This window comes from Quercus lobata, chromosome 1, assembly GCF_001633185.2.
Source record: "Quercus lobata isolate SW786 chromosome 1, ValleyOak3.0 Primary Assembly, whole genome shotgun sequence".
NCBI lineage: Eukaryota > Viridiplantae > Streptophyta > Magnoliopsida > Fagales > Fagaceae > Quercus > Quercus lobata.
The window spans coordinates 4,382,212-4,396,251 of NC_044904.1; the positions used below are offsets into that span (position 1 = coordinate 4,382,212).

A 14,040-nucleotide genomic window follows, 5' to 3' on the forward strand; every position below is an offset into this window, starting at 1 on the left:
AAATTTCAAATGACATGATATAATATGTACCCAAAAATTTATAATTATTTAATTTAAATTATCAATGGATCAATTTCCAATAGAAAAGTTGACAATGTCTTGAACGAAAGTTGAGGCATTAATTCACAATTATAATAATGCCAATGGCAACATTGACAAGGAGATTAATTACCATCAACTAATCATTATTAAGTAGTATGTAGTCTCTAAAAACCAAACATAAAAGTGCTACATAATCATTCTCCAATTCACATCAAAATGAGCATCCCTTGTCATTTATGACTAATGGAAAGCGGTCATGTGCATAACACAACGAGTAACAACTTTTCATAATAATAATAAAACAAAATTTTAAATATAATTGAATAAAAATTAGTTTTAAAGACAACTCGTAATGCCAAAAGGGTTGGCTTGTACTTTGTTAAGAGTTTATTGTATTTTTTCCCCCCTAAACATCATGAGATCTATGAGATAGTGAGTTTGAAATCTCTAACTAGTTTTGGGATAAAGGATTCCTCTCCCTAATTACCTAACGTGTGTATATGCTTTTAGTTTACTCATTGATTTATTAAAAATCATATGTTAAAGTTAGAAAATATTTTATAAATATCATCAAAACTATCTTAATAGTTAGGTTGCTATTTCAAACTTTAATAGTGTCATCTAAGGTAATTTAACTAATTTCATAATTGAGGTATCTTATTATGTTATGAGCCTCATCACAAAAACAGCTTGATTAAGTGTCTTATTCCTTTTATAGTATAAAAAAATTCTTCTAGAAAAAAACGAAAAAAAAAAATCATTCTTCAAGTGACCATTTTAATTATAAAAAATAAAGCATTCATTCACTTGGGTGGAAAAACAAAAAGAAAGAAAAAGAATTATTTTGGAACTTCTCCCTATTAGAAAAATTGGGCTACTAAATGATAAGGCTTCTGGTATTATCTCCTATGAATTTGATTCCATGGGATGAGAAAAATAAATGAAACGCAATTTTTAATTCAATTTAAAAAAGAAAAAGAAAAAAAGGACACCATTATAACATGTACACATTAATAAAGAACTTTAAAGTTTAAACTGCAATACTATGACCAATTTTGACTCAATGTTTATAAATTTTCAAGTGATGCTGCATTTTCTATTTTCGAGTTCTAGAATCAATGGAGTTCATATTTTTTTTTATTAGACTTTAAGCCAAATTAATATTTGATTCTTTCTCCAAAAAAAAAAAAAAAATTTAATATTTGGTTATTTCATTTTATTTTATATTCAACACAAAAAATGGAAACAATTTTCCTTCATGTTGTCAACATAATTAAATTAAACGATTTCCTTCGTTATTTCTATAAAATAAAATAAAAAAGAGCCGTGTATTAAAGACAAAATACAAAATTATTAATAATTATCTAGATTTGATAAAAACATTTTTAAGAAAATACTAAAAATTAGATAGTCGTTAGGAAATAATTCAATATAAGTTAAAAGATATTTGAGCTAAATTTGAAGTTGTAAATTTTTTTTGAGAGAATTTCAACCTATGGTATCCACTCCTGATGATATAGCTATTTATTATCAGACCAAGACACTAATCAGTTTTTGGTGTAGGCGGGGGTTGAACTCCAAATCTTTTATACAACTATCAGAGACTTTACCAGTTAACCTAATTAGAACCCACAATTTAAAGTTGTAAATTAATAACATGCGTGGCAATCAATTCGGGTATCCACTTAAACATCCAACTTTTATTATATAGTATATAATATAATATCATATCATATTATCATGTACTATTAATTTAACTTTTTCGTTTCTCAAAAATAAAAAAATTAACTTTTTCTACTTCAATAAAAAAATATTTTAAAATAAAAATTACTAAATTAGTTTAATATATTTTTTCTTAATTTTATTCCTAACCTAGTATTATTAGATTAAAATAAATAATTGATAGTGTATGGACTTGATTTGTGATCCTAGCCCAAGCTATGAAAGGACCTAGGCCCAAGAAGCCCAAAATAATAAATTTGTACATAAATGGGTTGGAAAATTGGGCTCTAATGAATTAGACTGACTAAAAAATAGGTTTAAAGGAGAAGAAGATGTGACTAAGTAGGTTTATAAATGAAGAAAATCGTTATCGACAAAGTCTGAGGAGGTTTGTTCTTATGTATATCTTCCAAGTTTGATTACAAAATTAGTTGAGACACTCAAATATGAAACTCGAATGTGAGACACTCGATTTCCAAGTGCAATTTCACAGAGTAAAATCGAGTTCTCTGCACTCAGTTTGTTAAATACCAAAATAGTTTCAAAACTTTGACTAACTAATAAAATAGTTTGAGGGATTTGATTATGTTGGAATAAAAATCTTATAATCTCAATAAAAATCCTGAGCGACGTCGTTCCACGAATATCAGAAACCAACGGACCAGTTTCTGGTGCTAGTTAGTTCAGTTCAACAATTAACACATTGAACCCCCAAAAAAAAAAAAAAAAATGTTAGTGAGAAATAGAATCCAGAGTCTGCAACTCGCTTCTCTCATAAACCCTTCTTCTTCTTTACTACCATTACCTAAACCCACACTCTCTTTCCCAGCCCGAAATCCCTCCCACAGTCCCACTGGACCCTCCGCAACCCGACCCACCGCCATGTCTCAGCTTCAGCCTCTAAGACTACCCAGACCCGACAAATCTCCGACGCCGTCCGGACCGTCCTGTTCGTTCCGCCCGGGGTCGACCCGGACGAGGTGACAGAGGACATGGTCCTGCCGGGCTCCAACATCGTTATCGGACCCTACGCGGGCGAGTCTCGGATCAAGGAGGTGGAGTTCGTGAAGAGCAGTGGGAAAGCCAAGGAATGTACCAAAGATCACAGGCCCGAGTTTGCGACTCTGGGTCGGTCTAATGTCGGCTTATCAATGCTCTGGTTCGCAAGAAGGAAGTTGCTCTTACTTCTAAGAAGCCAGGTTTTGAATTTTCCCAACTTTTTATGGTTTTCTTGGGCTTTTTGGGTTTCTGGGTGTTGCTTATTTGGGTTTAAAACTTTGAAATTGTGCAGGAAAGACTCAGCGTATTTTGTGGATTTGCCTGGCTATAAATTTGATTTCTAATTAAAATAAATAATTGATGGAATAGCAAATTAAAAAATAAAAATAAAAATGAGGTGCGGGAAACAAAATTGTATGTACGTATATAGTCCCATTCCATATAGGATAGGATATTAATAGGATGATAGGATAAAGTTTTATTAAAGTTCTATTAGAAGTAGTGTACATTCTTTTAATCCGACTAAAACACTCTTACGTGATATATATAAAATGAGAGAGATCCAGCAGGTGATGATATATCTATCTTTAGAAAAACAAGGTGATTGAATATTATGGAGTCTAATAATCAGCAAAACAAACCAACCAACAATACAAGTTTATCAACCTACAATACAAGTTTATCAAGTAGTTCATTACCGACCAACAATACAAGTTCATTACCAACCAACAACACAAATTTATTCCGAAAGAGAGAACGCTACACAAATTTATCATCATTATTTTGTCCGCAAAGAAGAGAACAGGCTATAAACAATTTGGTTCAGCTTCAAGCGAAGCGGGATGCAGATAGGAAATTCCCGCCAGGGATCAGGTTTCGTCCCACTGACTTAGAACTCATCCAGTTTTACTTGTACTTTAAGATCAAAGATAATCGTGTGCCATGGTGGAATCGGATCACAGAAGTTGAGCTATACAACCACAATCCCGAGTTTCTTGCAGGTTCTTGTTCTTGAAACACATATATGTTCTTTTTTTTCTTTACTGTTTATGCATTAGTTTGATAGGGTGTATTGCATAACTTTTAAATATGTTAAAAGTTGCTTTTAATGTAGGTTTACTTTGATACTACAATATTTATCCGTATTTTTTTCTCTTCTTGTGATTTTACGAAATTCAATGGAATTCTTTGGTCTCTCAATAGATTCGTATTTATTTTTCTTTGATACTATAATATTTATCCGTATTTTTCTCCTTCCCTAGTTATTGAAACAATTAAAATAAACTCAAAATTCTATTTAAAATTTTCAAAACTATAATTTCTGTTCTGGTATAACTTTTTTTTTTGCTTGGTTTACTTAAAAAATAAATAAGTCTTGCAAAGTACAAGCCTGCTAAACCAAAAAAAGAAAAAAAAAAGACTTAAAAATTGAACTCAAGACTAAATTTTTTTGTCAAGAGCCTTGTAGCTAAATTGATATCTCTCCATGCATAAAGTGCTTGGGAGGTTTAGGAAGAAAGAGTTTGAGCTACAAGTAGGGCTAGCCCAAGTCCTAGGCCTAAGGCCCCACCAAAAAAAAAAAAAAAAACCCCTTAGGGAAAAAGGCCCCCTCCACATTATCAAAGGCTCAAAATTTTATAAAATTATATATATTTTTTAATGATTGTGCACTTTTTTAATTATTTATTAGTGATGCTAAGGATATCACAAATTTTATTATAAGCTTACAAATTGACATGTTAATGATCATAAAAATAGTAATTTAAACATTCATTAATTAGATTGATGAAGTTTATCAATTAGAGTCATTGTCACGTCATATTATGAACATTTTGTAGTGTTTTTAGCGCATTTTTCCTTTTTATTTCTATCAATACTCCCAAAGTACGAGACCAATAGAAACCTAACCCAATTGAAATCCTAAAATGTTGAAAAAAAATGTTGCAAATGTGTTAAAGTAATCATCAATTAAATAATTTTGTTTAATTAATATTTACATATTAAAAGTTCTACATAAATTTTTCGTTTTATATCCCAAATTATGTTGATTATTGGTTGTGGAATTAGTAGTATATTGTAATTATTTCTTAAAAAAGAAACCTTTAATTTGTTTCCACACTGCCATCCATGCATGTTTTACTCTCTAAAATATTTAATATTTTGCATGATGTTACATATGTTGAAAGTTGCTTTTAATCTAAGGGGTAGAAATTCGTGTTTGTATGTTGGGTTCATGTCGTGTCAATCCATTTATTAGATTTTATCAAAGCAAAAAAAAGAGTTTTAGTATTAACCAAATTGATCTAAATTATGAAAAACCAAACAAATAAGTTTTTTTAATATAAAATTCATTATTAATGAGTAACTACATCGCAAATAATTATTCAAAACTAAAACATATCTCAATATCACAAACACTTAATCACAATATATCAAAGAAAATAAACCATAACAACTAATAAGTTTATATACTTAGAGTTTTAAGAGTATATTGGTAAATGTCATTTAATTAAATGCAAACAAGTTCCATGGATTAGACAAGAACCCACAAATGTCAGTTGTGTCAACTCGAATATGACATCTTATTTTAATCTAGGTTACTTTTACATGTTTAATTTTGTACAATTTATCAGCTAACGAAGTTGTGAAAAGTGTCAAGATAATTCATAAGATAGCAACTAATTAGAATTAGGTGCTTATAAAATAAAATTCATAAATGAAAAACTTTTGTTAGTTCATGTTTTTCATGAGTTTTTGTTAATCAACTGTTTCTAGCTTAATGTATTTAAAAGAGCAAAATATAAATGTGATATTTTGGGTGATTAATTAACAGAACAATTCCCGCAATATGGAAACAATGAATGGTACTTTTTTACTTCAAGGGAACGAAAGTATCCAAATGGAAGCCGTCCAAAACGAACTACCAATAATGGATATTGGAAGGCCACAGGAGTTGACAAGGAGATACGAGAAAATGGCATCTTAAAAGGACTTAAGAAGACACTTGTCTTCTACAAAGGAGAGCCTCAACATGGTGATAAGACTAAATGGATTATGCATGAATATAGACTAGTAGATGCTCCAATTCCAACTACAAGGAGTGCAAATGACATGAAGGTATGTAGATGTCACCCTTTACTTTTAGTTTTTATATTGTTAAAATGTTGTTTGAATACCTTTAAGTTTTTGTGATTTTTCCAAACAACATTGTTGATCTAACACTATTTTGTGTCACCCAGCTGGATGATTGTGTTTTGTGTAAGATTTATAGTACAAATAATAGAAAATCAAGTGAACAAGATGAGGATCATCCAGAAGTGGTTTCTGATATAAATTCTACAACACAATTGCCGCAAGTCCTAAACACAGAAATTATTTCACCGGGTTTAAGCCTCCAGGGAAGAGAGGCTATTATGAATGACCTTTGCAAGCTTGAGAAGGAGCAACTAAAGGAGCAAAACCCACCAGGGTTTCGTTTCAACCCCACTGATAGAGAGCTTGTCAAGTATTATTTGAAGCCGAGGGTGCTAAATAAGCCTCTACCTGAGCTCTCGTTCATGGAGGTTGACCTATATAACCAAAATCCCAACACTCTTGCAGGTTCTTATTCTTTAAAAATACCCTTTTTCTTTTTAGTATTTTGTTGATTATTTTGAATTGAATGGAAACTTATTATTTTCAATGCATTAGTTTGATATAAATATATGTATATATATATATATATATATAAATTGGTTTGAATCCGAATGAAAGAGTTAAAGGGTATGACATATTATGTAGTAACTATTGGATTAAACTTGTTATATCATACGTTACTCTACACAATTTGTGGAGAGTTTGATAATTGAAAGAGAGAAAATATAAAAATAAACTGCCTAAGAATTTCTTAGGATTACTAGAGAACCTTAGATTAATTATAGGATTAGTTTACTTGTATTACATACATGTTCAGTTGGTCTACATGCTTGCAATATCCACTTTGCCAGTACTCCTATTTTGTTATCAAATTGATTGTTAAAGTCGGTTTCTCATGCCATGCAAGCGGCCATGTAGATGCAATATTTGTAGTTGTATTGGTGGAATTGATGCTTTGCTAATAATGGTATTTATTTAAATTTATTGAGCACCAAAAGTCAATACTACAAGCTCATCAACCAAAATTTTGTAGAATTTGACTACTAACAATTAAAATTATAGAGAGTGCAAAGATAATAATAAACCATATTAGAAAAGTTTTAACACCATTTTTATGGGAAATATAAAAAGCTAACAGAAAATTTAATTGCTTTATAATTTTCCCATAAAATATTTCTAAGAATAGTTCTTAAATCAATATCCTTAGGATATTTGTTAACATTTTCTTTGAAATTTATACATATGTGGGTAGAGTAATTCTTAAGTACATTAGGTTCTCTAATTATATTCAAAAATACAATTGCATTGAATTTAATTGCTATGGAAAATATTACATTGTTTATTATTTATTGGTCAATATAATACTTAAAGAATTGTACTTAAGTTTGAACCTTAAACGTAATGTTTTTTGATTGACAGAACAAAACATAGATTATGGTGAAAAAGTATGGTATTTTTTCACTCCAAGGAATCGAAAGTATCAAAATGGAAGCCGACCAAATCGAGCTGCTAGTGATGGATATTGGAAGGCCAATGGAGCTGACGTCCAAATAAAAGAGAAGGGGGTTATAATTGGATTGAAGAAGACCCTTAATTTCATGAGAGGAAAGCCCCCAAAGGGTGAGAAGACTGGATGGATTATGCATGAATATAAAATTAATGTTCCTGCTCCAACTAAAAGGAGTGAAAATGATATGAGGGTATGTTCATGTTATCCTTTTCTTTTAGCTTTTATATTCTTAAATTGTTATATGAATTTTGTTTAAGCTTCCATATTTTTTCTCAAACATCATTGTTGGCATCTATTAATTCATTCTATTGTAATATGACACTATTGTTGAATTTTGTATCATCCAGCTGGATGATTGTGTTTTGTGTAGGATTTACAACAAGAAAGATAGAATTCGTAATGAAGATGAGGATCATTCAAAGGATGCTAGTTCCATTTCTTTACCTAAAGATGATAGAAGAGAGCTGATGGAGAATTTTAATGGTGTTGGACAGGATTATGAAAATTTGTCCAACAATAATGTACCAGCACCTCTTGCAAATAATATGGCTAGCTTCCCTTATCAGTTTCAAGCCATGGATGGAAATTATGGAACTTATAATATGGCCAGCTTCCCTAATCATTTTCAAGCAATGGATGGCAATTATGGAGCTTATAATGTGGCCAGAGTCCCTAATCAGTTTGTTGGACAACCAATTTACTTCCAGTCTTCTTATCCTAGAGAGACATCATTTTTTGAAAGTGTAATGGTTGGCAATCATGGAAGTCTTCCTCAGAAGATTGACCAACCAATTTACTTTAGTCCACCTGAGGCATGTGAATTGGTTGGTAATAATGGTACTCCTCATTGGATGAATTCACCATTTTCTCCAGCTGAACTGAGTGGATACCGAAACAACAACACTTCAAATCCTGCATTGCAATTGGATTTCTACAACAATCCTCCTCCTCCATTGTTGCAAACGGATGATACTATCCCAAATAAGCACCAGAAGCTTTCAGATGACCATACATCCTTGTGAATGTTTACTGGCAACTTTTTAAATTTTTAAAATTTTTTTCAAATTACTTGAAACTTTGTGGCTTTTGAATGTTTAGCATGATACTATACTGTTTTAATGGTTACCAAGTAACATAGGTATAAGATTTGGACAATTTGGTACTGAAGAAACAAAGTCAGAACAGCTCCATCGGGATTCCCCCTAAATCTGATAGTGCAGCGAGCGTATGAGGCATTATTAGAATATCAGACTGCACAACCAAGGCATACTATGGCAGCAACTGCAGCCAGACAACGTGCAAGATGGTCTCCACCTCCTCCGGACTGGTTTAAAGCTAAATTTGATGCGGCAATTTTCGAAGATGTTGGCAGAGCAGGTCTCCGGGTGATAATCCGTGACAGTCAAGGTCTTGCAATGGCTGCTTTAGCTTAGAATGTTCAGTTGGCCAGCTCAGTGGTGGAGATGGAAGCACTGGTAGCCACACGGGCAGTAGAACTTGCTGCAGAAATTGGTCTTGATAGGATTATTTTTGAAGGTGCCTCCAGCATAGTCATCAGAGGCCTAACGGATCAGGTGCCAAACTTTGCTCCATTCAGCTTTCTCATAAAAGAGGCATATGACTTGGCTAATCGGCTTAATCATGTAAAATTTCAGCATGTTGGTAGAGAAGGAAATAGTGTAGCTCATAACCTTGCTAGGCATGCACGACATGTCACAGGTTTTTTTGTTTGGATGGAGGATGTTCCGTCCCTTTGTTTTGAAATGTATCAGGCAGATTTGCCTTCGACTTAATAAAAATCAGTCTTGTTAGTAACATAGGTATAACCTTGTGATAATGTTTCATGTAATACTATGTTGTTTAACACTATACTGTTTTAGATTAATTAATGCTATTGCTATCAAAAAGACATGGCTGAAGATAGCCCGGAAGTTTGCAATAGAGGCGGATATTGTTAGAATTATTATGGTATTGGGTGCGTTTGTGTTTGCTTGAGATACATTGTATGATAAGTTTCTTCACTGGAACTAGTGTGGTGTAGCTTATTATACTTTGTAGTCTTTTATGTATAGAAGTTCTTTTACTTGTCTCTTGTGTTTGATCTTAGAAATGGGAATGGTGGTTTGTGGTATTTAAATATGAATTAAATGACTTATTTAATACTTAGAGAAACTGAAGTCAATTTGATTTTTTTTTTCTAAGATAGAATTATACTTTACAGTAATTTAAATGTATATATGTGTGAAACACTGAAACTTTTTCATAAAAACTTAAACTCCGGCTCTTATCCCCACACCCCACAAGTATTTACTTGTGGAGTGACCATCATACCAACTACAAGGATACGCGGTGGTCAATTTGATAAATTAATCTAAAAACTTTATTAATTAATACTAACCAAACTAAAATTTAGAAATCAAATGTCATTATTCCAGCATAAAAAAATTGAGTGCCTTGGCCTTAAGCCTAAGTTGCCTAGTGTGCTTGTACAGGCACTGATCACACAGTAATGTGTTGATGGATCTCATGGTAGCGGTTTGTTGGTTTCTTGAGGCTTTAAACACGTGTTAGATCTGTATTAGTACACGTGTTATAACAGAATTTGCCGTTAGGAGCTTTCCCCCGCCAAAAGACAGTTTTTTTCTTCATCAGCTTATAAATAGAGCCTCTATAAGTTTCCTTCTTCTTCACGCCAATAATGCTCTGCCTTAAGCTTTCTTTTTCAAGAATAGAGTGAGAGTTTCAAAAGTTACATCTATTGCAATATCTTCTTCTTCTTCAGAAGATAGTGGTGAGTCTAATCATCATCAAAACAAGCCGCGTATCATGTGTTCATCTTCAGCTGAACACATCAAAAACAGCAACAAAAGTTCATCTTCATCACCACCGAGTAAGGTTCAGGTTAATGATGTTGACATTGCTGAGGAGGAAGAACAACCTCACAAGGAAGAGCAAGAGGAAGAACCTGCAGTCGAGGAAGAGGTGGATGATGAGTCGAATTCTCTCATCAAGTTGCTTAAAGATTTAGATTGGAAACCACATAAGGGTTGAAACCCACCTAGGTATAGGTTCGACCCCTCTGACTACGATCTCATTGTGCATTATTTGATCTAGAAGATCTTGAATCGTGACCTGCCAGCTCCGAATCTGATCACGGATGTTTAACTCTCTGTACATAGCCCCAAGTCACTTACAGGTTCTTCTTGAAACATATTTCTTTTTTAGTCGAATTTGATGATATACATTGCTTGGTGTCGGTTTCTTTTGCCATATTATGTATGCTTTTGTAACGACCCAAGGAAAAACGCTAGTCACATCTGCGCTATACCTCAAAAGGACTAGTCACAATTGAGGCTCCTTGTAGTTATTAATAAAGCCCAGTTCAACCCAGTAAATACCCGATGTGGGACTCATCACACACCCACACACATCACACAATCAATCAAATTGGGGTATCACAATCTCCCCCACTTAAATCCCTAACGTCCTCGTTAGGGCCCACTTTGTGGGGTAGTGTTTTTGAGCCCACACAGGATTACCGGGCCGGCTCTGATACCATCTGTAACGACCCCACCCCAACTGTGTAGATATTGTCCACTTTGGAGCCCATACCCCTCACGGTTTTGTTCTTCCCCATGTTGCGCTGGGGAAAAGGCCTCTGCACATTAAAGGGAGATCATTCCTTATAAACACATTCACATGTGCTTCCCTAGGCGATGTGGGATTCCATAGAATGCAAGACCCCCCTTTTTGGGTCACTACAATCCACCCCCCTTACGGGCACACGCGTCCTCGCATGTGGGGCCCACACTTCCGACTAGGGCATGGCTCTGACACCATCTGTAACGATCTCGCCCCAACTGTGTAGATATTGTCCGCTTTGGGGCCCATACCCTTCACGGTTTTGTTCTTCCCCAGGTTGCGCTAGGGAAAAGGCCTCTACACATTGAAGGAATATCATTCCTTATAAACACATTCCCATGTGCTTCCCTAGGCGATGTGGGATTCCATGGAATGCAAGACCCCCTTTCTTGGGTTACTACAATCCACCCCCCTTACGGGCACACGCGTCCTCGCGTGTGGGGCCCACACTTCCGACTAGGGCATGGCTCTGATACCATCTGTAACGACCCCACCCCAACTGTGTAGATATTGTCCGCTTTGGAGCCCATACCCCTCACGGTTTTGTTCTTCCCCAGGTTGCGCTGGGGAAAAGGCCTCTACACATTGAAGGGAGATCATTCCTTATAAACACATTCACATGTGCTTCCCTAGGCGATGTGGGATTCCATAGAATGCAAGACCCCCCTTTTTGGGTCACTACAATCCACCCCCCTTACGGGCACACGCGTCCTCGCATGTGGGGCCCACACTTCCGACTAGGGCATGGCTCTGATACCATCTGTAACGACCCCACCCCAACTGTGTAGATATTGTCCGCTTTGGAGCCCATACCCCTCACGGTTTTGTTCTTCCCCAGGTTGCGCTGGGGAAAAGGCCTCTACACATTGAAGGGAAGTCATTCCTTATAAACACATTCTCATGTGCTTCCCTAGGCGATGTGGGATTCCATGGAATGCAAGACCCCACTTTTGGGTCACTACAGCTTTATTGGGTTTCTTTTCAATTTTCTTAAATTGTTTTGAGTTCAATGGATCAGTCAGTTTGATAATTTTGCACATTGTAAAAGTTTCTTTGTAATAACCCAAAAGAAAGAATCATTTCCAAGCCATATTGGGTTTCTTTTTAATTTTCTTTGATTGTTTGGACCAGTCAGTCTAATAATTTTGCATGATGTTTTTCTTTTTTTTCTTTAATTTTCTGTGTATACCATCTCTTTTCTAAAATTCTCTTAACTTAAATATAATCCTTTCCCACAATGCAACCTTTTATTAAATATAATCCTTTCCCACAATGCAACCTTTTCTTCTAAGTAAATAGTGTTCTTTAAAAGTTTTGCAACTGTCTTTCAAAATTACTCAACATTACTCAACCGTTTATAAACTTCAAACTAATGTGATGAATCACTCAAGTGGAAACTATTATGCATATCATGGGTGCATCACATATTCAAATTAATAATTGATTTGTGATATGATATTTGTAAAGAAATAGTACTGTATGTTTGGCGTAGAAAAACATGTATAAAAGAGATTATTCATGAGCAATTTTTTAAGCTCGCTTTTAACTTTTGTTAACAGATATTAAAAAATAAAACCGAGTATAAATGTAACATTTTGGATGATTTAACAGGAAACCATGAGCATAACAGAGAAAATCAAAATAAATGGTACTTTTTTACTCCAATGAAACGAAAGTATACAAAGTGAAAATATACAAATCGAGAAGCTCTTGATGGATATTGGGAGGTCAGTGGATTTGAAAAGAAAATCAAGAAACCCAAGACAAAAATTGCAACTGGGTATAAGAAGCAACTTGTTTTCTATGAGTATGAAAGAGAAGGTCGTCAACCGGGTAAGAAGACCAATTGGATCATGCATGAATATAGAGTTTCGTGATTCTCATGTAAGTAGATTTTATCCTCTTTTTTCTTTTTTCTTTTTTTTTTTTTTTTTTTTTTTTTTTTTTTAACTTTTACATTATAAGAATTATTTGAATTTCGGTTTTTGTTTTTCAAACATCATTGTTGTCATCTATTGAAGAGCTAACCCTTACTGAATTATGTGTCTTCCAGATGGATAAATGGACTTTTGTAGGATTTATCATAAGGGGAAATCAAGCGAGACACAAACTCAAAAGGATTGTTCTACATCTTCACATGCTAATGATGGAAATGAGCAAAAGGCAAAGGTTGACCTGAAAACAGTAGAAGTTGATAGTGTCCAGAATAAGCGTCAGAAGCCTTCAGATGACAAAAGGGATGACAAGAAGGCTTGTGAATGATTACTAGCAATTTAGTGGTTCTATGAATGTTTAGCATGATACTAGCTAACAAAAGTTCTACAGTTCTAATATTTAGCATAGCTTCCAATGGTTTCACCATTTCTAATTACATTGGCTGAAGATTCTATTTGGAAGTTTGCAAATGAGAAGGTGAATGGTCCTCACAATGGAGTGTAGAATGCTATGGTTTGCTGTAATTGATGACTAGAAGACTCTCTCATCAAATAATCTAATCTACAGTAGGTGCTCTATAGTGATGTAATGGTCTCTGTCATTGGCATTTCTTTTTCTTTTTGGTTTCAATTAGTAGGCTTGGGTGTACAGGAGTTGTTTTGCTGTGTCAGGGCTAATTAGCTTTGTTGTTTAGTTTAGGATTCTATACCAGTTGTTACTGTGTTTGGTCTGTATTGGCCTGTTGGACAGTTCCAAGTCGTCAAGTCTATTACTGAATCAGGATGTTAACCAAGCAGTGCTCTGTTTCTCTCTGTTTCATGAGTTGAATTGTGTGGGATTCTGTTTCTTTGAGTTGTGGTCTGGGCTTGTAAAGTTTGATTGATCACTTTGGGTTCCTTCTATCCTGTTCTGTATTTTGCCCCTGTTTTGACTGGTCTGTTTTGCTATATGGACTTGATGGTTTCTTTTTAATAAATCTCTCATTGATTCATCCAAAAAATATACGACTAAATTTTCATTTTTGGAAATTACTATTTCTTTATTTGCTGCGTTAG

At 34.2% G+C, this 14,040-nt stretch overlaps 1 protein-coding gene and 1 pseudogene across 1 annotated transcript; both read left to right on the forward strand.

The window, feature by feature from the left end:
- The first annotated feature begins 2,491 nt into the window (after positions 1–2,491).
- On the forward strand, positions 2,492–3,111 carry LOC115993973 (annotated as a pseudogene).
- On the forward strand, positions 2,814–9,367 carry LOC115975204. The gene is made up of 6 exons (XM_031095907.1): positions 2,814–2,963; positions 3,056–3,764; positions 5,597–5,880; positions 6,003–6,363; positions 7,318–7,598; positions 7,756–9,367. The coding sequence occupies exons 2-6, from the start codon at positions 3,377–3,379 to the stop codon at positions 8,428–8,430; spliced, it is 1,989 nt and encodes a 662-aa protein (XP_030951767.1). The 5' UTR covers positions 2,814–2,963; positions 3,056–3,376; the 3' UTR covers positions 8,431–9,367.
- The last annotated feature ends 4,673 nt before the right edge of the window (positions 9,368–14,040 follow it).